Raw genomic sequence first — 26881 nt, forward strand, 5'->3', positions numbered from 1 at the left:
ATCAGTCAAACAAACTAGACCCCCAAAAATCAGAAATAACTGAACTCATATAACTTCATGTCTTATAATAAACTACAAAAAAAAAAAATTACTTAGCAGCTCCATATTTGGCAAGAATTGATGGGTGTGGTAGAAATTAGGCTTAGACCAGTATCTTAAATCATACAGCACAATAAATAAAAATGAATGCATAATCTCAATAATGATACCATGAATTAGTCATATATTTTTTGCAGTGATGGATGGAGGGACAAATTCTTAACAATGCAAATGATAGATATTTATAAGAAATTTAAAAACTTCTGCATAAATAAAATTAATATTGCTAGGTTTAGAATAGTCAACTGAGTAAAAAATATGTGAATTAAAGCCTGAGAGAAACTGGACAAATGGTAATGTCCTTAAGAGTAAAAGGGAAGTTAGCAGGGAAGAGGTTTGGGGGAAATATAATGAGTTTTGTTTTGGATATACTGACTGGAGGTTGGCAAAAAAGTTAGGGAAAAATAGGTAGCTCTATGATGGAAGCTAATGAAGTCAAGTAGCATATAGAGAGAAAACAGCCTGGGACAGACTCCTGAGGGACACCTATGGTTTAGAGGCTATAGAATTCGGCAAAGGAGACAGAGAAGGATTCATTAGAAATGCAGGACAGTCAGGTGAGAGAAAACTGAGAAGAAAGTATTTCAGAAGAAGGGAGGTAGGGATCAACACCATCAAAGGCTGTACAAAGGTTAAGGGAAATGAGGATTGAGAAATGGTCAGTGGATTTGGCAATGGAGGATCACTGGTAATTTTGGAAAGAACAAAATTCAAAGTGGAATGATGAAGCTGCAAAATGAATTGAAGGAGTTTTAGAAAAGATAAAGTAGAGGCATTTAATGTAGATGGCTTTTTTAAGGGAGTTTGGCTACCAAAGGCAGAAGAAACAGAAGAACAGGTAGTGGGAATGGAAGGATCAAATGAGGAGTTGAGAGGGAGACATGGGCATGTTTATGAGATGGTGTTTGATTAGAATTCTGGGATAGGAAAGTTGAGGGGCATGGAAAAAAGAAATAGGGTAGTGGGGGATTAGGGAATGGAGGGGTTGCATAATAACCTACAGAAGTTCAGAACAAAAAGAGATATTACTATACTCTAAGAAAGGAAGAACAAGATGAATACAGGGGAAGATGAACTGATGTAAGTTGAAGTAAGCAGAACCAGAAAATGACATATACGATGACCCCAACAATATAACTACTACTACCAAATCAAAACTGAAAACCACAAAATTATGATCAAGCTTGACTGACCCCAAAGGAGATATAAGATGACAAATTTTTCCCCAATCCCCCAACTCCTATGAAGAAATTTTGGTTATTTTTGTTGAATTTTTTTCCTTCTTTAAAAAATTCTTTATTATAGAGGATGATTCTCAGGGAAGTAGAGAAAAGAATACCATGGAAAATGAAAGAGAAAAATGTTATACTTGATATAGCATAGACAGAGTGGCCTGACACACATAAACATATACACTTTTCAAGGATTAATATATTTTTGTAACTATTTGAAGTGCTATTGGAGCTCAGTGTTACTGGCTAATAGGGTCAGAATGATATTAGTAGTTTGTTTATATAACATGTTCTGAAGATGGAAGCTATTAAACCTGGAGTAATTAAAGAATTCTAATAAAAACGATCCCGAGACTATAGATTAGATATCACCATTTGTAATGCTTCATGGGATAAAACTATTCTGTAGAAAATCATTCTTTCTTACTCCCTTAACAAACTGAGAAAAACTGAAGCATAAAAAGGATATTCTAAAAAACAAAAAAAGGAGGTTGTCACAGGTGACTTCAAAAGAATCTGAAATGGAGTCAGAAGTCCTGAGTTCTGATCTTCATTCTGCTACTACCTAGTTTTATGATATTGGGAAAGTCACTTTTCTCATGTCTGATTAGTCGAGATAATCTCAGATGATCCGTCAAAAAACTTTTCTGAATGTCGAGACTGACATGAAGTAGGTTCAAATAGACTTTGCTGATTTTATACTATATGTCCTGGTTCTAGTTTCTCCACACTGATTTAATTTTTAGATAATGGAGTATTTTTTTGTATTTGTAATAATTTGTAATAGTGTAAAATTTTTGTAATTTTACACTATAATTTGTAAAGTGTAAAAGACCAGTACAAGGACTGGCAATAAAATGTTTCAATGGGACTTCAGTCTAAGCAACATGAATGTTTTAGTAGTACATATTACAACCGATCCAGGTGTTCCTGACTGTCATTTTAGCCATGTCCTGCCATAATTTCTTTACTTGTGAGGAATCTTCTAAGTCTTTTAATATTCTGTAAAGTAACAGGGCAGCACCTAAGCTATGTATGATCAATAATATCTCCATTTGTGATCAAATGTTTCCTTAGTGTAAAGTTTTAGACCAACTCTTGTATGCACGCACGTCATTGTTAGTGATAGTTATACCTTTGTCTTTCCACTGCTTTGAACTATCTACAATTTTGTTTCTTTGTGAGGCTATAGTGTTTCATGATCTACAGTCATAAAGGCCTAAAAAAATGCAAGAATAATCTATACACTTTTAACCAACAGGCAGGCTCAAAATTGATGTGTTAAAATTCTTCACAAGAATGTGAATGCAAAAGCTCATAGCCTGGGGTTCTCCACTGCCCTCTTGGCAGGAAAAGAGAAGAATCAGTTTCTAATTCATTCTGAAAGAAAAGTATTCACAGTTTTGTTTCCTGGAATGTAGTTGGGGTGTTTTATTGTTGCATTTTCTAGCTGGTTAAGAAAATTCTCATTGATTGTACATGTATAGCCTATATCAGATTGCTTGAAGTCTCAGGGAGAAAGGAAAGGGAAAGAGGGAAAAGATTTGGAAAGCAAAATCTTATAAAAGTGAATGTTAAAAACCATCTTTATATGTAATTGAGGGAAAAAAGATACTATTAAGTGGGGGGAAGGGGGAAGAGCATTCTCATTGATAGACTATTAAAAAAAAAAAAAGCTTTCTCATCTTCATTGAACTGCATCATCTCAGAATCATTTTAAAAACCTGACAGGGTTTTTGCTCACTTATATAACATGTACTTTACTCAATAATCCATAGTAATGTAGGGCAATGGTAGTACCTATCATTCCTGAGGCATACTTCTGTATAACTTTCAAAAGTGGCCTAATCAGGATCAAACAGGATGCTAAATAGACCAAGGATCAATGCATAAACAGGATAGGACTGATGAAATAGAATGCACTTTCTTTACCTGGTCACGGTCTCCTGCAAAACAGCAGCTTTTCATGGTGCATGAGTTGAAGTAGCCCTGGTTGTCAAACTGGAACACAGGTAGGCGGGAATGAATATCATATAGAACGGGTGGCAGGCGGCGGCGAAGGGCCAGCAGCTGGGTCCCATTGCTGTTGAACCGGACACTCATGGCACTTTGGAGGGATAGGTTGCCACCATAACGTAAAAGAGAGCTGCAACACAGAAAATAAAACAAGAAAAGCATTAGACACATTGTTAGTGAGGAGTAAAAAGAAGAACCTATGATTATTTCTATACAGCAAATGCCTAAGAATTTTCTATGAAAATCTCAAGAAATTCAATAAAAATGTCATTTTTCTAAGTTGGACTAGGAGAAGCTGTGGTAAAGCCAAAACTATCTCCTGGATGGCCCTATGCAAATCTGAGGAGGCACTGTGGTACTGCTGAAAGAGTGCTAGATTTAGAATAAAAAAACCTGGCTTCAAATCCCTGCAGTGACACCCAAACCTGTGTGACCCTGGGCAAAGCCTCCTCTACAACTGATGAATTGGACTAGATGACCCTACCCTCAAAGTCTCTGAATTTATATATCTATCTAATTGCTTTTTTACCTTGTTTCTAAACCTCCATTTTGTATTTGGGAAATGAATAACAGAAAAAGGGCATTTAGCACAAGACTTATCTTGTGATATGAGTCAATGATCACTAATGCTAACTAAAAGAATATGCTTGTAAAGATATTGGAATAATCAATGTCTAATTTAACTCTATTTGCCCTCCTCCCTTAGAAATTCAATAACCATCATTGAAATCAATACACATTATTTTATCAAATGAAAACATCTTTATTATGGAAGAAAAGTAAAGAAAGAAGTGTGGTACAGAGCTAGAAAACTCAAGTGCTGTGGAACAGTCCGACTTAACCACCTGGTGCTCCTAGGCAACTACAACACCAATCTTCATCAGTGGAAATAGTTTCTACACTGAAAGTTCCCCATATTGATGATATCAGAGGTCTGAGCCAAAAAAATAAAATCAAATCCAGGATAATAAATCAATCAACAATTATTTATTAAAAGCTAGAGACTGAGGACCTAGACACAAAATGAAACAATCCCCTTACACAAGAAAAATTTATATTTAAATAAGAAAACATACATTAAATAGTTATATACTACAGGAAGGGAGGTTCTTAAAGGCTTTAAGAGTTAAATAGAAATTATATTTGATCCTAGAAGTAACAAAGCTATTGGAGTTTTCTGATTAGAGAAGTAATATAGTCAGAATGGTGCTTAAGGAAAATCATTTTAGCAGAAGTATGGAAGGTGAACTGAAATGGTGAGAGATTTGGGTAGGAAAATCAATTATAGGAGGCTGCTAGAATAATGTATGTAAGAGGTGAAAGGGCTTTAATTAAAGTGATAGCTGCATAAGTGGATGCACACAGAGTCAGAACTAAAAGAGGCAGAAACATCAAGACTTTTGTCAACTGACTGGATATATGAAGTGAGGGAAAAAGGAGGAGTTAAAATAATGCCAAAAGTATACACTTGGAAAATCAGAAGGATGTGGGGCTTTGGGAAGAATTACAGAAGATTAGGAAAGGGTAGCATTTGGGAAAAGGACAAATGATATCAGTTTTGGACATGTTGAGTTTGAGATGTCTGCAGACTGTCTAGTTTAAAATGTCCAATAGGCAATTGGTGATGTGGGCTAAAGATAAGAATATCATTATAAGGTAGAGCAGCAGGTAAAGGGGAGTCAGAGGTAAAGAGCTTGGCTTACAAGAGTAGTTGGAAAAGGCAACCTCTGAGATCCCTTCTAGCACTAATGTTGAGGTCTAGCTTTGGGGTACCTAAATGAAATTAGGGTTAAGGTCTAGTGGCAGGTTTGGGGTACAGATTCGGCGCAAGGGGGTCTAGTAGCGGCGCAAGTTCCCAATAAAGGCATTTATTGGCCCAGAGAGCTAGATTGATAAAAGAGGTTTATTATTGGGTAAGCAAAGTTAAAGTATAGGCGAAGGTAGAGATAAGGAGGGCACTGGACAGAGGGTCTAGTGGACAGAGAGTCCTCACATGGTAGCCATGTTTGGAATCTCTGCAAAGAGGGGTTCCCAGCATGGCCTTTTTATAATATGAGACTTAGCTCGAGGGGCTTTTGGGTGTAGCCCCAAAGTTGGCTCATATCCAGGTGGGGCTGGGAACAGGTCCGATCTTCTATTGGAATTCAAAGGGACCAGGATTTGTGAGTTAAAGGGGAATTTACATTATTAACTAGGAGAGGGTGGGAATCTAGAAAGGAATCTTTCCCGCATCACTAATATCTTATGAACATAATAAACTTTAAAGTACTGTATTATAAAGCGTATATTTATTCTTTATATTTATATTCTTATGCAAGAAGCTTATTTATTTACAAATTAGAAAAGAACAATTTTCTATGAAGTTCCAATTACTTTTAATTTATACTTACATTACAATTAATTGTAATTAATATTACAATTCCAATTAAATATGGATCATCACAGGTATTTTGCATATGGAGTACCAATTTTTGTAACATTTAAAAATTTTAAATACAATTGGCCCGATGAAAGATTAGTAAATAAAATCAATATTTCCTAACTTGTAACAAGCACTTAATTAATATTCACCACCTATTAAAGTTCCCAGCAACAAGACTAAACAAGCCAACCAATAGCCTTTACTACAGACTTTAGCTCTTCATCCTGGCCCTCCAACCTTCCAGTGCTTTGGAGATCCAAACATCCAAAACTCCAAGAAATTTGCTCAATCTGCAATAGCAGTGAAGTATTCTGTCATGGAAGAACATGTATATAGAGTTATGTGGCACTCTATTAAACCTGAAACAAAGAATTTAGCATCCAGCTAAAATCTGTTCTTTTTTCTTGGAAGTCACCTGGATCAAAGACCTAGAGTGGTAAATCGTGAGCATCATCAGAGGGGAGGGAGTCAGAAATTGAGCAACTTGGGACAATAAGGGAAAAAAGACTGAAATCACCAAAGATCTTGGGAGGAAAAATATTCAAAAGACCTCAGTACTCAAAGTATGAGCAGACAAACCAAAAGGAAAGGCAATAGCAATGGAAAAAAATATGGCCTCCAGATCTAATAAGAAAAAGGAAAATACTTCAATGCCTGATGAAACATAGGACTGAGTGGATTTTGAAGAAAGCATGAGACCACACAGCATACTATTCCTGAATGGTTAGAACATGAGAGCAGAATTTATGGTCTTTACACCAGAAATAAGTGGCAGAATGGAAACACTAAAATCCATGGTGACAAGTCTCAAAGAAACAAAAGAGAGGATCTGATTGGGAATACAAACATACAGAAGTGAAAGATAATCTGGAAAAAAAAAAAAAAGAAAGAAAAAAGCATTAAAGCTAAAAGAAAACATATACAGCAATAACTTAGGGATTATAGATTCCTCAGAATATAACAACCAGAACACCATAATGCTCAGGACATTTGAACACAGAAAACTAATTGGCAATCGAAAGAATCCATTTCAAAATTTTCCAGAAAAAAGTCTGAGACTACATATTTAAGGCACAGTGATTAAATTTAACAATTCCATACAGAAAGGAGAAAAAGCTTTCGACACAAATAATAACACCTATTTCACTAAAAACATTAGCATAGGAATAAACAAAGTTTTTGATATATAATCTAAAATCAAGAACAATGGAGATTAGCTAAAAATCTTTCTAATAAGATCAGGTTTCACTGCAGAATGAATCACCATTATTATCATTACTGTTCAACATTGTAATGGAAATGTTACTTACGGCAAAAAACAGGAAAAAAACCTGAAGGGAAAAATATAGACAAAGAAAAAGAAAAACTTTTCTTTTTTTGTTTGCAGATGATGCAATGGTTTGGAGAAACCTAGAGAGTTAACTAAAAAACTAATTAAGACAACTTTGTTAAAGTTGCAGGATACAAAATAAATATAAACAAATCACCAACACTTTAAAACAAGTAAACAAACAAGCAATACTACACTGAGAAACAATAAATTCTGATGCAACCAGGAGAAAGACCTTCAATTATAAAGGAAAGGAAATTAAAATGAAATAGGATGACTCTGAACTTTCTAGAAAATGAAGAAGGGAAAGGAATAATATATTCCAAAGCACACTGGAGCCCATGATATAGCCTAGGTTGACCTATCCTGAAAAACTAAGTCTCAACATAAATGAAAAAAAGATGACATTTGATATAGAGACATTCAAAACATTTTAGAAAGAAAAACACATTTGAAGATATTATTTACTTCTCTTAATATCCCAGACAACAGAAATACAAGAAGAGCTAAACACTAAGAATGACCAAAACAACAAAATAACAAAGATCATTAAGAGACTCCTTTCTAAATGTACATAGGAGACAAGTGTGAAAGCAAAAGTCAAATAAAAATAAGGGTGGGGAAAGACATCTGAAATATTATTCATAGTTAAATTTAAAAGGTTTTGCACAAATAAAACCAATGCAACCAAGATTATTGGAAGGGAAGCAGAAAGCTGGGAAACAATTTTTACAATCAAAGTTTCTGATAAAGGTTTCATTTTTTAAAAATTAAAGCTTTTTATTTTTCCAAAACATATGCATGGATAATTCTTCAACATTAACCCTTGCAAAACCTTGTTTTCAAATTCCCCCACCTTCTCCCCTAGATGGCAAATAGTCCAATATATGTTAAACATGGCAGAAATATATGTTAAATCCAATATATGCATACATGTTTATACAATTATCTTGCTGCACAAGAAAAATCAGCTCAAACTGGGGAAAAAAACCCAGAAAAAAAATAAAACAACAACAAAAAAAGTGAAAATGCTATGCTGTAAACCATACTTAATTCCCACAGTCCTCTCTCTAGATGAAAATGACCCTCTCCATCATAAGATCATTGGAACTGGTTTGAATCATCTCATTGTTTTAGAGAGCCATAGCCATCAGAAGTGATCATTATATAGTCTTATTGTTGCCATGTATCGCCTGGTTCTGCTCATTTCACTTAGTATCAAGTTCATGTAGGCCTCTCCAGGCCTCTTCTTACAGAACAATAATATTCTATAGTATTCATATATCATAATTTATCCAGCCATTCTCCAATTGATGGGCATCCATTTAGTTTCCAGTTCCTTACCACCACCACAAAAGGCTGCCATAAACATTTCTGCACATGTGGGTACTAAAAGTCTCATTTCTAAAATATGTAGAGAACCGAATCATTTATAAGAATATAAGTCATCCCCCAACTGATATAAGGTCAAAGGACACCAATAGTGTAAGAAATAATTTGGACCCTTACTCTATTGCAATTAGCATTATATTAAAAAATTTGATAGAATCACATCAAAGTTCTATAAATAAGATCTTAAGACTTGTGATCTGGAGAGTCTAAGTTGATTATAGGAAATTAACTATAGGCCTCCACCCTTGTTTTTCCTTGTCACAGAAGCCCAATGTGGCATGGGAAACAACTTCATGGAAAATCCCCCAAAATCTACTTATACCTCTGAACCAACCTCTTCTCCAACAGGAGCAGGTAATCTTCTTAAGACCACTTAAGTCGTGGACTGACAGCTTGTACCATTTTCTCCTGCCCCACCTATGGAAAATCCTATCCATATTGTGTGGAAATATTCCTTGCTTTAGCCAAATTGTGATCATGCTGACATATTATTTTGCTTATATATCATCTGTCAATCAGCGGAATTATTCTATATTGGTATAGCTGTTCTGGAATGACAAGAAATCTAGCCCTACAAAAATAGAGCCCTGGAAGGAAGAGGCATCTCAGATCATAAAGAAGATCTGAGGTCCATTTCATTAGAGGAGACCATAGACTCTTTAATACAGTGCCATTGGCTCACAATTGTGCCTCAGTCTCTCTTATAGTAGGCGAGTTTCAGATGAAGAAATTAAAGCTATTTATACTCATATAAAGCATATATAAATGCTTTAAATCAATGCAAATTAAAGAGAAATGCAAATTAAAACAACTCTGAGTTATCACTTCACACTTCTCAGATTGGCTAAGATGACAGGAAAAGATAATGATATCTTTGGAGGGGATGTGGGAAAACTAAGACACTAATGCATTGTTGGTGGAACTGTGAACGGATCCAGCCACTTGGAGAGCAATTTGGAACTATGGCCAAAGGATTATCAAACTATGATCCAGCAGTATCCCTACTGTACCCTAAAGAGATTATAAAAGAGGGAAATAGACCCGCATATGCAAAATGTTTGTAGCATCTCTTTTTATAGTAGCAAGGAATTGGAAATTGAGTGGATGGCCCATAAATTGGGGTATGGTTGAATGGAATATTATTATTCTATAAGAAATAATGATCAGGCTGATTGAAAAACAAAACAAAACATGAAAAGACTTACATAAACTGATGCTGAGTAAAGTGAGCAGAACCAAGAGAACATTTACACAGTAACATCAAGATTATGTGATTGTTAACTATGACAGAGTTGGCTCTTTTCAGCAATACAGTCATACAAGATTAATTCCCTTGGGATGGGAAAATGTCATCTGCATCCAGAGAAAAAACTATGGAGACTGAATGCAGATCAAAATATTCTATTTTCACCTTTTCTTTTTTGGGTTTGTTTTTTCTTTCTCATGGTTTTTCCCTTTTGTTCTGATTTTTCTTTCACAATATGATAAATATGGAAATATGTTTAAAATGATTGAACACCTATATAATTTGTATCAGATTGCTTGAACTTGTATCAGATTGCTTGCTGACTTGGGGGGGAGAGTAGAGAGAAAAATTTGGAACTAAAAATCTTATAAAAATGAATGTTGAAAACTATCTTTATATGTAATTGGAAAAATTTAAATACTATTAAGAAAAAAAACATGCATAGATTAAATCTAAGAACTCCCAACCAAGAGGTGATTCAATGTTTTCTTTTTGTTGCTGATGCTGTTATTGTTTTTGTGGGACTAAATTACAAAATGAAAAGGTACATGAAAAGGAAAGAGGGAAGAAAGAAGATAGAAGGAAATGTGAGATGTGCCCTAGACAAAGTCAATGGTTAACACTGAAGGGAAAGTAATTTTCATCAACATTCATGAAGAAAAGGGTCTACAAAAAAATGAGTCTAAAAAAAGAGGGACTGAGAAATAACTTTATTTCAATGGTGGTACTGTTGATGAATGCTGCTCATGTGGAAGAAGAGTTATTTATAAAGGGAGATATAGGGACTTTAGAATAGTTTTTTTTTGTCTGTAGGGATTTGGTGGTTAGGAGACAAACTTCTGTCTCAGGAGAAGGGAAATAAGAACTCCAGGGGAAACTGACAACTAGAGAATTACCAACCGAGGGAAGAGATTTTGAGCAAACTGGAAAAAAAAAAGAGGACAGAGATCAATAATGAACTACACAAGCAGGGACATAGAAAAAGAATCCTACCATGGGGTGATATTCTTGCTATTCTCTGCAGGAACGTATATTTCTAATAGTAAGACAACAGAGAAAAAAGGGAATCCGAGGGCAAGATCTATGAGGCAATAACAAACTGTTCAAGAAGAGAGAACTCAAAATAATAATGTCAAAAGTTTAATACAGAGACTAAAAATAAAAATTTAGAGTAGAAAAGTAAGATAAATAATGAATAAAATGAGGGGAAAAAAGCAAATTCTACTTCATTACCAAGAAGAAAAAAGCAGGAAAGAATTAAATAATTAGACTTAAAATAAGCAAGAAAAAACAACTACTAAAACTCAAAAACCAGGGAAGAGGATAACAACAAAAGGAAGACAAAGGGATAAAAGGTGAGGAAAAGAGAAGGAATTGCATTTAAATAAATAGTTGCTTTAAAAAAAAAATCAAGCTAAAATAATCAAAGCAATATAGTACTGAGTTGACAGGAAAAGTAAAGTGGCTGGAGGTAGATCACAATTTGAAGGAAAAAAAGCATTAGAAACAAATAAAGGAAAATATAAATAGCTCTTCTAAGTTTAAATATTGTATTCAACAATCTAATAAAAAGAAAAAAATAGTGATAGATTGTATACAAAAACAAAATCTCACAATCTGTTGCTTACAAGAAACACATTTTTTAAAAAAACAAAAAATTAAACACAAAATTAAAATGAGAGACTGGAAAAAAATTTACTAAAACAGATCTAAAAAAGTGAAGGATTGCAAATCATGCTATGAGACAAACCAAAAACAAACATTCAAAATTCAAAAAGGGATTAACAAGGAAACTGCATTATGGTGAAATGAAATTTAAACAACAAATACCAATATTGAACTTGTATGCCCTGAATGCTGTAGCACTAAATTCATAAAGGAAACACTAACTAAGGAGATTTCAATATCCCTCTTTCAGTTTTGTCTAAGTCTACAAGTAAGATAAACTAAAGGGAAAAATATAGAATTAAATTTTGACATGGGAGTATGTTATATATGTTATCTATAATATATGCATATTTTATATATAGGTGTATATATATTATATATATATATAGAGAGAGAAATTATGTATTAGGGCACAGATATTTTGCAAACTAAAGCAAAAAGAAAAATAGTAAATATGTCTTTTACAGACATAATAAAAACAGTAACTGGTTCAGAAACCACAAAATGAAGACTAGACCCAAATGGAGATAATTAATAGACTCCAGCAATTATTACTTCCAGGATCAAATATAAAATCCTCTGTTTGTATTTTGAAGGCCTCTGTAATCTGACAGTAACATGTAAAAGACTGGAAAGATTATAAAGGAACCTTTTATATATTCTATAATTACCCCAAACTTCTTCTTGCATTTCTTGAACATCCCCACATTCCATGCAATGGAAGTTCCTCACCTTCATATAAATGCTCACTTCCTCACTCTCTTGCTTTCTTGACTGACTGCAAAAAACACCTTTATACACTTTTGGTATGAAAACAGTTAGAAGGGAGAACTTTCATTTAATAAAACTTATAAAATGCAATTGTGTTTTCCGAGACACAAAATATTAAGAAAAAGAGTTTGAGGAGCACCCACCCGTCTGCTGATCTTAGTCCTTCAGCTCATTTTTACATAATTCTTTAAGGCTTTAAAGACAAACTAACAAAATGGTAAATAATTGTTCAAAGACTATGGGGTGATTAAATAAGGACTGTTGGAAAGGGGAGTTCATAGGAAAAGTGAGTTACTGACTACCAGTAGACACTGATATGAACTTATAAAGGCTGGACTGGTCAAGGAGAACAAGAGTGGACAATGATGACTATGCGGACTATGCTGGGAGGGGGGGGGGGGGGGGAGGGAGGAGGGGAATAGAAGTAAGTAGCCAGCAGACAAGGCAGCTTTCTCTGTAGCTCCTGCCAGGCTGGAGAAAGGCTGATCTCACTGGAATGGCCCCTTTGGGCCATTTTATAAGAGAACTGAAACCTCTGAGTTGCCTGTTACTCTGTTGTCCTTTTTTGCTTTGAGAAGGAAATGAAAAAAAAAAAAAAAAAAAGAGGGGGGAGAAAATAAAAGGCACTTAAACTGATTCGTCATTGAATTCTCTGGGTGACAACTGCATGGAGGATGTAGAATGTGAGTAAAAGAGCTTGGGCTTATTTGCACTGTTCAGAAAGCCAACCTGATAACCTTGGCAATTCCTTTTCTTAAAGGCAACAGCAGCTAGTAGATATAATCATATATTGCTTTCTCTATGACTTTTTAAGATTGTAAGTTAAGACAGCCTGTCATTGCATCATCAATTTGAGAGAAATGTTGCCCAGAAGTAGAGTGTTGGGGACCAACTGAACAGTTATAAAGAAAAGCGGATACATGTGAAACAAATGTTCTTACATGAATCAACATTACAACTTGCAGTCAAGCAGCTATATATTGCCCATAGCATGTCTCTATTTCAAGTTTATAAAAGTGTGCACTGTTTGGTAAACAGAAGAGGAAAAGATAGCTGAGGTTTATGTGAGAATTGTGATATACTGATTTATTTCTGTACTACCTACACTGAATACTTGGTAACTTCATTTGAGCGTTTAGCTTTGTTCTGAGGACAAAAAGGGTTTGAGAGTAACAGTGACAAATAGACATGGTATATTTCCTTATAACATTACATTCTTTAGGAGAATCTGAATTCTCTACTAGCAGCTGAGTAAAATTTAAATTCCTTATATAGCATTTATATAGGGATATATGTCATCCCTACAGAGATGATTCACAGATTGATAAATGCAAACCTGTTCTCTGCCATGACCATCAGTCTTAAATTGCTAATTGTTGACCATTTCAAAGATCTCAAAGTCATTATGTGCAAAATGGAATTTTTTACCTATGCTCTCAAGAAAAGCGAGTTTATGAAATCAAAATTATTTGGGGTTTTTGTTTTTAAAATTTTTTTTGGCATCTGAAATTATTTATTAAAGCTTTTTATTTACAAAACATATGCATGGGTAATTTTTCAACACTGACCCTTGCAAAACCTTCTGTGCAAATTATCCCCTCATTCCCCCCTTACCCAGTTCCCTAAATGGCAGGTAATCCAATACATGTTAAATATGCCAAAATATATGTTAAATCCAATACACGTATACAGTTATCTTGCTGCACAAGAAAAATCAGATCAAGAAGGAAGGAAAAAAACTGGGAAAGAAAACAAAATGCAATGAAACAACAATAGAAAGAGTGAGAACAGTATGTTGTGGTCCATGCTCAATTCCCACAGTCCTCTCCCTGGGTATAGATGGCTCTCTTCATTACTGAACAATTGGAACTGGTTTGAATCAGTCCATTGTTGAAGACAGCCATGTCCATCAGAATTGATCATCGTATAGTCTTCTTGTGTCTGTGTACAATGATATCCTGGTTCTGCTCATTTCACTTAGTATCAGTTCATATAAATCTCTCCAGCCCTCTCTGAAATCATTCTGTTGGTCACTTCTTATAGAACAATAATATTCCATAACATTCATATACCACAATTTATTCAGCCATTCTCTAATCGATGGTAAGCCATTCAGTTTCCAGTTTCTTTCTACTACAAAATGGGCTGCCACAAACATTTTTACACATGTGGGTCCCTTTCTCTCCTTTAAGATCTCTGGGATATAAGCCCAGTAGAAACTCTGCTAGGTAAAAGGGTATTCACAGATTGATAACTTTTTGAGCATAGTTCCAAATTACTCTCCAGAATGGTTGGATTCATTCACAACTCTACCATCAATGTATCAGTGTCCCAGTTTTCCCATATTCCCTACAACATTCATCATTATCTTTTCCTATTATCTTAGTCAATTTGAGATGTGTATAGTGATATCTCAGAGTTGTCTTAATTTGCATTTCTCTGATCAATAGTGATTTAGAGCACCTTTTCATAAGACTACAAATAGTTTAAATTTCTTCATCTGAAAATTGTCTATTCATATCCTTTGACCATTTACCAATTGGGGAATAGCTTGAATTCTTATAAATTTGAGTTAATTCTCTATATATTTTAAAAATGAGGCCTTTATCAGAACTTTTGACTGTAAAAATGTTTTCCCAGTTTATTGCTTCCCTTCTAATTTTGTCCGCAAATTTTTTTTTTGTTTGTACAAAACCGGAAGTGACTCAGCACAGACCACACAGCATAGCTGTACAGCCCCATTCTACAGCATGGGGCTTTTGCCCGGGGAAGCCACAAATCTGCACAGCAGTAAGGCTCTGCCTTGGGTAATAGAACTTCTGCAGAGCCGCTGTGCTTCCCAGGGCAGAAATATTTCCGATGCGGGGCTCTTCCCAAGACACTTCCACAGCTTGGCCACTCTTAGCAGTCCATTTGCAGGACAGCTACTGTCCATATATCTCTCTTCTCTGCAGAGGAAGCTGGTAACTTCCTTGCCCTGAAGGCAGACCCTAAGAGCTTTAAAAAAAGCATACACTAATCATCGATACCTTCTATACAGAAAGACAGCAGGTTTTTAACCCCAAAGAGACTAATAGCAGATAGTCTCCAGACAAAACCACAAAGGGGGGATGTAACCTGGTCCCCATCACACAAGGCTCTCCTAGAAGAAATTATAAAAAAGATCTTAAAAGAGAGCTAGAAGAAAAATGGGGAAAGGAAAGAGAAGCTCTGTAAGAGAGTATGGAAAAGGCATATAATTCACTTAAAAGAAAAATTTGATAAAGTGGAAAAAGAAAACAACTTTCTGAAATGTGAATTGGAAAAGGTAAAGAACTCCCAGGGAAATAGAATGTGTGAATTGGAAAAGATAAAGAACTCCCAGGAAAGTAGGATTTGTGAATTGGAAAAAGAAAATAACTCAGTTAAAAAAAAAAATAGTGAAATGGAAAAAAATTCTCTAGAGCAAAACAACTCATTTAAAAACTCAATTGGACAGATACAAAAAGAAGTAAAACAAAAAAGCTAATGAAGAAAATAACTCCTTAAAAATCAGAACTGAACGAAAAGAAATGAACAATTCATTGAGACATCAAGACTCAGTCAAGCCGGACATAAGCAGCTACACCCAAAGAACGAACACTGGGAAACAAATGTGAACTATCTGCATTTTAGTTTTTCTTCACGGGTTATTTATACCTTCTGAATCCAATTCTCCCTATGCAACAAGAGAACTGTTCGCTTCTGCAAACATATATTGCATCTAGGATATACTGCAACATATCCAACATATAAAGGACTGCTTGCCATCTAGGGGAGGGGGTGGAGGGAGGGAGGGGGAAAAAATCGGAAAAGAAACGAGAGCAAGGAATAATGTTGTCATTATAAAGTAATCATTAAAAAATAAATTTAAAAAAAAAAAGACTCAGTCAAGCAAAACCAAAAAAATGAAAAAAATAGAAAAAAAAAGTTAAATATCTACTTGGAAAAACAACAGACCTGAAAAATAGATCTAGGAGACATAGTCTGAGGATTATTGGACTTCCTGAAAATTATGATGAAAAAAAGAGCCTAGATACTATTTTTCAGGAAATCAAAGAGAACTGCCCACATATAATAGAATCAGAAGGTAAAATAGGCATTCAAAAAATTCACTGAACCCTTTCTGAAAAAGACTCTAAAATAAAAATTCCAAGGAACATTGTGGCTAAATTTCAGAACTATCAGATTAAGAAAAAAATATTACAAGCAGTCGAAAAAAAACAATTCAAATACCGAGGAGCCATAATAAGGATCACTCAGGATCTAGCAGCTTCCACATTAAAAGGATTGAAGGGCCAGGAAGTTGATATTCTGAAAGGCAAAGGAACTTGGAATGCAGCCAAGAATAAACTACCCAGCTAAGATGAGCGTTTTCTTCCAGGGAAGAAGATGGACATTTAACGAAACAGGTGAATTCCATTTGTTTCTAATGAAAAAACCAGAATTAAAGAAAAAATTGGACTTCCAACTAACTATAGGACTCAAGAGAAGCAGAAAGAGGTTTAAAAAAACTCTTGAAAACTTTGTTTCTGTTATGGACGTACATAAAGAGTGCATGTTTAATTTGATTTTACTGATACAGTATTTTAAAAAGGGGGGGGAAATAGAAATGGATAGTCTCAGAAAAAGGAAAAGGGGAGATAAAAAGAGGGAAACTGTGGAGAGACCCAGAAAGTGGTGGATGGAAGGAACCAGATAGGCTAACTATTTGGAGGAGAGGGTTTGCTTATATCTCTACAGGTGGAGAAGGAATCAGATGAGTGCCAATGAGCCATTTCGCCTTATCCATTTCAGAGAGATGGAGCAGACCCTTGAAACGAAGGAGAAGACCCATGAAATATCGGGTAGTTCTGTTGCTGATTGTGCCTACCATTGAAAGAGCGTGGCAGTCATGGCGTTTGACTCATGGACATAGAAAATTGTTGGACTTCAAAACTCCCAGGAATCATTGGATTTTCTGAGAAATGATAAAACTTTTACAGGACTTCAAAATCTGCAGGAATCATTGGATTCCCTAACACATAAAAAGACTTTTGCAGGACTTCAAAAACTTGGGGGGATTATTGGATTCCCTGATATGTGAAGCAATGGACAATAGATTGGTTTTGAACCATCTCTTGGCTGCTGAAGATGTATGTGTGACTGTTGTTTACATACTCTCCTTCTAGGACTTTTGGCAATCTTTTACACCACCGTGTTGATTTATATTGTTTGTTATACCGTTACTTGCGTGTACAATTCATGTTTGTTACACCACATCAAGCCTGCACTGACTGTGGGGAGAGTCATCACTAATAGCCTCTGTGTTATTGCTATGTGCTTGTGTAATACCTCCCATGCTGATGGGTTTGTGCATACCTATTTCTAATAAGACCCTTCAGCCCAGAGACCCGCTAACCAGCCCCACTTCCCTTTGGTGCTTTTCATCTCCCTACCTAAGATGTCAGGAAGGGTGTGATTACCTCCCCTTGGGGACTCTGACCTCCCTGAGGAGTCAGGGATGGCATGACCACCTGTGTTCTAAACAAAAGAAAGCAGGAGATGTAATGGGCTGAGGCTTGAGTTGATGCACTGAGATCCCAAGCACGTGAGGCTAAATAGTAATTGAACCATACTCTATTAATATATATGCTTGGAGAAAGAATGGCCCCGCCCACTCTTTGTGCAAGTCCTGATGTGTTGTATAGGAAATGACATTTTTGGTGGGTGGAGGCAGGGGAGTGGAAAGGGAAGCGGAAAGAGAGACTGCTGGCTGGTGTCTTGTCACAGCTACTCGCATTGCTATCGCAACTGCCCTTCACCTCCAATCCCCCTCTGCTAGCTGGCTTCCTGTCGCAGCTGCCCATATTGCTATCGCAATCCTTCTTCACCTCTACTGAGAATAAAGATTTGAAGATTTTTCCCTTAACCTGAATTCCTGACTCCGGCTGATTTTAAATACGCAGTCATCACAGGAAACTGCATCCCACGAAGAGGCAAAGGAAACCTATCATATCTGAGGGAATTTAGGGAGGGGGAAGAACATTATGTGAATGTTACTTTCATCAGATTTGGCTCAAAGAGAAAATAATTGACATATATGGTTTACAGAGAAACTTCTCTCACCTCATTAAAAAGTGGGAGAGGGAGAGGAAAAGGAAAAAGGAAAAGAGTAATAAAGGAAAGGTATAAGAAAGGAGAAGGGATTCAACTATGGGAGATGAACTCTCCCATAAAGCGGAGGCAGATGGCAGACTAGATCAAAAGCTAGAACCCTACAATATGTTGTTTACAGGAAACACATTTAAAGCAAGGAGATACATACAGAGTAAAGGTAAAAGGCTAGAACAGAATCTATTATGCTTCAGGAGATGTAAAAAAAAAAAAAAAAAGGGATAGCCATCCTTATCTCAGATCAAACAAAAGCAAAAATTGATCTAATTAAAAGAGATAAGGAAGGAAACTGTATCTCGTTAAAGGGTAGCAAAGACAATGAAGCAATATCAATACTAAACATATATGCACCAAGTGGTATAGCATTCTAAATTCCTAAAGGAGAAGTTAAGAGAGTTGCAAGAAGAAGCAGACAGCACAACTATAATAATGGGAGATTCTCAACTTGCACTTTCAGAATTAGATAAATCAAACCACAAAACAAGAAAGAAGTTAAAGAGGTAAATAGAATATTAGAAAAATTAGGCATGATAGATCTTTGGAGAAAACTGAATGGAGACAGAAAGGAGTATACTTTCTTCTCAGCAGTTCATGGAACCTACACAAAAATTGACCATATATTAGGACATAAAGACCTCAAAATTAAATGCAGGAAGGCAGAAATAGCAAATGCTTTCTTTTCAGATCACAATGCAATAAAAACTACGTTCAACAAAAAGCTCGAGGTAAATAGACGAAAAAGTAATTGGAAACTAAATAATCTCATCCTAAAGAATGATTGGGTAAAATAGCATATCAAAGACACAATTAATCATTTCACCCAAGAGAATGACAACAATGAGATAACATACCAAAATTTGCGGGATACAGCCAAAGTGGTAATAAGGGGAAATTTCATATCTTCAGAGACTTACTTGAATAATATAGAGAAAGAGATCAATGAATTGGCTTTGCAACTTAAAAAGCTAGAAAAAGAGCAAATTAAAACCTCCCAATCAAATACTAAACTTGAAATTCTAAAATTAAAAGGAGAAATTGATAAAATTGAAAGTAAAAAAACCTATTGAATTAATAAATAAAATGAAGAGTTGGTTTTATGAAAAAACCAATAAAGTAGATAAACCTTTGGTAAATCTGATTAGAAAAAGGAAAGTGGAAAATAAAATTGTTAGTCTTAAAAATGAAAAAGGAGAATTTTCCACCATGAAGAGGAAATTAGAACAGTGATAAGGACTTAATTTGCCCAACTTTATGCCAATAAATTTGATAACCTATGTGAAATGGATGACTACTTCCAAAAATATAGGCTTCCCAGCTTAACAGAGGAGGAAGTAAATTGCTTAAGTAGTCCCATTTTAGAAAAAGAAATAGAACAAGCTATTAATCAACTCCCTAAGAAAAAGTTCCCAAGACCAGATGGATTTACATGTGAATTCTGCCAAACATTTAAAGAACAATTAACTCCAATGTTATATAAACTATTTGGAAAAAATAGGGAATGAAGGACTCCTACACCAAATTCCTTTTATGACACAGACATGATACTGATACCTAAACCAGGTAGGTTGAAAAGAAGAGAAAGAAAATTACAGACCAATCTCCCTAATGAATATTGATGCTAAAATCTTAAATGAAATATTAGCAAAAGATTACAGAAAATCATCCCCAGGATAATATATCATGACCATGTAGGATTTATACTAGAAATGTAGGGCTAGTTCAATATTAGAAAAACTATTAGTATAATTGATTATATCAATAACCAAATTAACAAAAACCATATGATCATCTCAATAGATGCAGAAAAAGCATTTGATAAAATCCATCATCCATTCCTATTAAAAATATTTGAGTGTATAGAATAAATGGACTTTTCCTTAAAACAATCAAGTAGCATGTATTTAAAACCGTCAATAAGCATCATAGGTAATGGGGATAAAATGGAACTATTCCCAATAAGATCAAGAGTGAAACAAGGTTGCCCACTATCACTATTACTATTCAAATATTGTATTAGAAATGCTAGCTTCAGCAATAAGAGTTGAGAAAGAAATTAAAGGAATTAGCATAGGTAATGAGGAAACCAAATTATCACTCTTTGCAGATGATATGATGGTATACTTATAGATTCTACTAAAAAGCTATTAGAAATAATCCTTTTTTTTTTAGCAAACTTTTTAGCAAAGTTGCAGGATACAAAGTAAACCCACATAAATCATCAGCATTCTTACATATCACTAACAAAATCCAACAGTTACAAAGAGAAATTTCATTTAAAGTAACTGCTGATAGTATGAAATATTTGGGAATCTGCCAAGGGAAAGTCAAGAACTATATGAGCAAAGCTACAAAACACTTTCCACAAAAATAAAGTCAGATCTAACCAATTGGAAAAATATTAAGTGCTCTTGGATAGGTTGAGCAAATATAATAAAGGTGACAATACTACTTAAACTAATCTAATCTATTTATTTCATGCTATACCAATCAGACTCCCAAAAAACTCTTTAAGTGACCTAGAAAAAATAACAACAAAATTTATCCTGGAAGAACAAAAGGTCAAGACTTTCAAGGAAATTAATGAAAAAAAAAAAATCAAATGAAGGTGGCCTAGCTGTACCAAATCTAAAATTATATTATAAAGCAGTGGTCACCAAAACCAAACTGGAAACTGAGTAGATGCCCATCAATTGGAGAATAGTTGAATAAACTATGGTATAAGAATGTTATGGAATGTTAATCTTTAAGAAATGACCAGCAGCATGATTTCAGAAAGGCCTGGAGAGACTTACATGAATTGATACTGAGTGAAATGAGCAGGACTAGGAGATCATTATATACTTCAACAACAATATTATATCATGATCAATTCTGATGAATGTGGCCCTCTTCAACAATGAGATGAACCAAATCAGTTCCAATAGAGCAGTAATGAATTGAACCAGCTACAACCAGTAAAAGAACTCTGGGATAGATAATGTAAAAGGGTCTCTTAACAAAAAAAGTTTGCAATAATTAGTTATAAACATAATACATGAAGAATAGATGTGTTGTGCCACAGTTCCCTTTTAATGTCCTGACCCAATTTCCCTAATTGTCCTACCTCAGTTACTCTGCTTCAAGACCTCAGGCTATAATCATTCCCTTTTAATGTTTGATGGGATAAAGGTCTTTAACCATTTTAGTCATCATTAGAATATCAGGAGCCTCTCCTGTACCTTCCCCCATTAGGTCATTCCCATCCCAGATACCTCCCCCCATTATGTCATTGTTCTTGTTACCCTATAAAAGAATCTTGTATCCAATATTCGCTGCTGAATTCTTACTCTCATTCAGCCCTGGGACCAAACCATGGATTCATTTGGTTCCAGTAAATCTCTCTCTTTCAAATAAATCGTTTCTCTGGCATTACAGATGGAAGGTAGCAACTTGAGTGATTAAGAAAGCACTCTTGTAGAAAGTGGTATTAAACTGCAACATATTTAACATATCTAGGACTGCTTGCCATCCTGGGGGGGGGGGGGGGGGAGGGAGGGCGGGGAAAAAACGAAACATAAGTGATTGCAAGGGATAATGTCGTGTAAAAATTATCCTGGCATGGATTCTGTCAATACAAAGTTATTATTAAATAAAATAAAATTAAAAAAAAAAAAGAAAAAAAAAAGAAAGTGGTATTAAAAAAGTTTTAAGGGAAACCAGAGAGTCCAAGATACAGAGCATTCCAGGCATGAGAGACAAAGCCATTTGCAAAGGCATGGAGACAACATGTGCAAAGAATAGCAAACAGGCTGAAAAGGCAAAATGATATAGTTTGTGCATGAAAAGAAGCAAAATACAAGAATACTATAAAGGTGTTTAGGTTGTGAAGATCTTTAAAAGTCAAACAAAGGAGTTTATATTTCACCTTGGAAGTGCTAGGGATTAGCCATAGGAATTTATTGAATACAGGGGAAAGGACTGGGGTCAGGGGAGAGACAAGATAAACTCCTCAGGTTGTACTCTAGCTTCATGGCAACTTCCCCTTACTGGCATCTTCCTCCCGATTACTGCTAGGGAACTTTTTGTCCCCTTTGTTAACTGCATAACCCCCTTATGGATTTGGCCAGCTCTTTGCAGAGACTTTGACCCTTGATTTAAAGGACATTTAAACTTTAGAAAATCACTTTGGCAGCAGAGTGAAGGATGGATTGAAGCTGGGCAGAAACTTTAGGCTGAGTAATCCACCAGAAGGTTATTATAATCCAAATGAGTTGTGACAAGGGCCTGCATCAGTATTGGATAGCTGATTATGATAAAGGTAGAAAGGATTCTCCTATAATACGGAAAAAATTCCTGGTTTTTCTGACTTAGTCTTTCTCTAACATGCCATGTATTCCTTAGCTACTCTTTTATTCAATCTAGTAGCCCCTTTCTCATACTTTGTACCTTTTCTAAGATGACCTGTCTTCTTCATTTGTAAATAATGTTAGATTCTATAGCAGGAACTAGCTAACTGGTTTCTGCAGGGATGAGAACATGTGGTTTTTTATTTTTTAGGATTTGCCTGGAGATTTACATGAACTGATGCTAAGTGAAATGAGCAGAACCAGGAGATCATTATATACTTCAACAACGATACTGTTTGAGGACGTATTCTGATGGAAGTGGATCTCTTTGTTAAAGAGAGCTAATTCAGTTTCAATTGATCAAGGATGTACAGAAGCAGCTACACCCAAAGAAAGAACACTGGAAAATGAATATAAACTGCTTGCATTTTTGTTTTTCTTCCTGGGTTATTTATATCTTCTGAATCCAATTCTCCCTGTGCAACAAGAGAACTTTTCGGTTCTGCACACATATATTGTATCTAGGATATACTGTAACCTATCTAACATGTAAAGGACTGCTTGCCATATTGGGGAGGGGGGGAGGGAGAGAGGGGAAAAATCGGAACAGAAGTGTGCAAGGGATAATGCTGTAAAAAATTACCCTGGCATGGATTCTGTCAATAAAAAGTTATTTAAAAAAAAAAAAAGGATTTGCCTGAATAGGACCTGCACTCAGCATTAAAACAAATGAGTTATTCTGAATCGCAGAGCTGTTATGATTCCCTGAACTACTCTCAATCTTGGACTCAGGAGCTCCAAAGAGCTTAATATTGCCAAGTACCACATCTCAGGTACAAGCTCTACTAAATTATTATAGTGAGGAGGTCCAGGATATCCAGGAAGGTTTTAGGAGAGAAAGGCTAAAGCACAGATAGGGATTATAATATTCCCTAAGGTAACCAACCCTCAGGTTATCTCTCCCCTATAAAAGATTAGCTCATCCTGTAGAGATCCTTGTTAAACTTCTCTAAGAATTTACTGTTACTCAATAAGGTAAAACTCCTTTTTAAGTTTAGCTCCTCGTGTTGTACTCTGGTCTCATGACAAATTCTCCTTAATGAAGTCTTTGATCTGATTTCTTGTTGTCCCCCTTGTTAATTGCCATCTTTATCCCTTGATTTGGAGGATGTCTAAGAATATAAATTCTTTTGAGATGACTTGTGATCGTTCTAACCCCAACATACTTTTTGGTTGTCACCCCAAATCCCATCATTTGGTGGCTTAACTCCAACATTTTGGTAGTCTGGTATGGGGAAGAGTTTGACTATACCCTGTTACGTCAACATTTGTCTCCTTATTCTTGCCTCCTACTCTGGAGGGATGAATTCAAGGCCCACTGAAAGGGTCTGGGGGGCTGCCCTACTAGTATGCTCTTTTAGGGTCTTCAGCTTAGCCATGTGATTTTCAAGTAAAAGGCCTACTTATAGTACCGAGATTCATGTAAATCTTCTATAAAAACTCTAGTCCCTACTGGTTTCCTAGTAAAAGACTTTTGTTCTAGGAAATATGATATAAAAATCTCTGTGATTGGCTTTTTTTTTTAATTTAATTTTATTTAATAATAACTTTGTATTGACAGAATCCATGCCAGGATAATTTTTACACAGCATTATCCCTTGCAATCACTTATGTTTCATTTTTTCCCCTCCCTCCCTCCTCCCCGCCCCAAGATGGCAAGCAGTCCTATATATGTTAAATATGTTGCAGTATATCCTAGATAAAATACACATTTGCAGAACCGAACAGTTCTCCCGCTGCACAGGGAGAATTGGATTCAGAAGGTAAAAATAACTCAGGAAGAAAATCAAAAATCAAATAGTTGTGATTGGCTTTTAAAGCCCTTAGCAAATGGTTCCAATCTTTCTTTCCAGATTTATTATATATTATTGCTTTTCCTCTTCTCTAAGGTTGAGCCATATAAAAGCCTTCTTCATTCTTTACAGATTCCCATTATTCTCCATGGGCTTGTAGTGACCATATCCCATCTCCAGAATGCATCTCCTTTTGCCTTTACCTCATAGCATCCCTCTTCTTTTTAAAGATGTGGCTCAAGTAAACAAAGAAAGATGAAAGGACTCCTAAAGACAAAAATATTTTTAGTAGATAATTTCAGAGAAACCTGTAAAGACTTGTGTGAACTGATATAAAGTAAACAGAGACAGAACAAATTATATGCTAACAACACTAATGTAACAAATAATTTTGAAAGAAGAAAGATGAGGATATCAAAGGACCAGATGAAGCATGGCTCCTGGCAAAGAGCTTATAGGTAGAAAAAGACAAGGATAAAGGTGGAATGTGTTTTGCTTGATTATGCAAATGTTATAAGGATTTTCTTTTTTTTTCTCCCCCCACTGGGGAAAGAAGGTAGGAAGTAGAGAAAATCAAAATGTAATTCAAGTACTACTTTCTATTGCATTACTATAGCCTTTCCTGATCCACTCAAAGGCATCTGGTGCCCTTCACTCTCCAACTTTTTAGTTTGTATATATCTATATATGTACATAGCTTCCCCTACAGAACGTAAGCACCTTGAGAGAAGATATTGTATTTTTCTATTTGTATCTGTAGCATTTGACACACTAAAAGGAAATCTGAAGTCTGGAAAATCATTTAAATTTAGCCTTGCAGATTTATTTAAAAGTTTGTTAGATTAATATTAAGAAATTGAAAGCATAATAGAACAACTGAAGGAATTAACCCTGAATAATAATAAGTGTCTTAATAGGGGGTCAGGGAAAATCACAGCATATTTTGAGTATTTTATCAGATTGTAAAAGAATATTTACAAATGGTGTACTGTGTCAGAGTAAAGGGCAAGAGAAAACATGTTTCACTGGGAACTGGTCTCAAAAACTTCTTCTGACATCACTATTTCCTTTCTGCTTTTTCGAGCCTCCTGCTTTTCATGTGTGGTCTTTACACACACAGACACACAGACACAGACATAGACACAGACATAGACACAGACACAGACACACACACAGACACACACACACACACACACACACACCCCTCCCCAACAACAACAACAACAACAAAACACTATCCTTTAGGCCAAGCACTACTGTGTTCTAAGGGTGAGATTAAACCCACTACCCCCCCAAAAACAAATCTTTATAAAACTCCCCATCAACATGGTTATACTAATCTTAGAAATGTGACCAAAAAGCATCCAAGCCCATGCTAAGTTTATTTTTAGAATCTTTATGTTATGTACTTCCCCTCCCAGCCCTAGAAAATGGTAGAACTCCCTTACATATAAACTCAATGGATCTCTCCTACCACTTTTCTAAACCTACTCTTAGAACTAACCAATCATCTAATTGGCAAATTTCCTACCTCCCTCAGTAAGGTTATCTTAATTTTAAGGGACAATAAAAACTCAGGCCAAAAGAAAATGTCTAATACAACCTAGTCTGAAGAAAGAATTTTACTGGGCAGGAGGAAATCTTTTCTAGAGCTTCTGAAACCATCTCTCTCTCACACACACACTCCCCCCCCCCCCCCCCCCCCCCCCGCCCCATCCCTGTCTACTTATTTTAGCTATATTCAAAGCTATTCCTAAGCCCAACAGCCAATGTCACCCCTTTAATTCCCAGGCCAGTCTCTATGGTATCTCTTCCTTAAAAGGGCTGGCAGAAGATGGAGTACACTAATGTTCTACCTAGTTCTTGAAACAAGGCTCAGAGATACTGCGACAGTCATTCCTTTTTCTGTCTAAACTTGCTTTTACACTACATAAGGCTGAAAAGAAAAGCACCAAAAAAGGGAACTATAGTGTGCTCATGGATCCAGTCCAAAGTCTAGACTCTATCCAAACTCAGTCCCATAGTCAGTCCCATAAATGATAGGGCTATTAAAGAATGGTAATTTTATTAGTTGAGTACCCTAATACTAAAGAAGCACAAGGCATCATTCAAATATAGGACTAGCTAGAACTTAAGTCTTTCAATATAAGATCATTCATCAATATGCAAATTAACCAATTTGGATCAGGAGGGAAGAGTAGGAATAACAGAACAGAAATAAAATTTAGCTACAGAAACAGCAAAAGTAAACTCAGTTGGGGCTAACCTTCCATTTCTACTCCTAATTCCAAGCAAGATTTGTCCAGGACAATTATAATTATAGCCCAAACCCACTCATATGTATGCTTTTCTA

The 26881-nt window shown here is 35.5% G+C and overlaps 1 protein-coding gene across 1 annotated transcript in view; it reads right to left on the reverse strand.

Annotated features, from left to right (window-relative positions):
* DCAF5 (DDB1 and CUL4 associated factor 5) overlaps positions 1-26881 on the reverse strand; it is a 141112-nt gene that overhangs the window by 47621 nt on the left and 66610 nt on the right. The window contains exon 6 of the mRNA XM_051977893.1: positions 3264-3477. Within this exon, the coding sequence (XP_051833853.1) occupies positions 3264-3477 (214 nt within the window). The remainder of the gene's footprint in view (positions 1-3263; positions 3478-26881) is intronic.

Source organism: Antechinus flavipes, chromosome 2, assembly GCF_016432865.1.
Source record: "Antechinus flavipes isolate AdamAnt ecotype Samford, QLD, Australia chromosome 2, AdamAnt_v2, whole genome shotgun sequence".
Classification (NCBI taxonomy): Eukaryota; Metazoa; Chordata; class Mammalia; order Dasyuromorphia; family Dasyuridae; genus Antechinus; species Antechinus flavipes.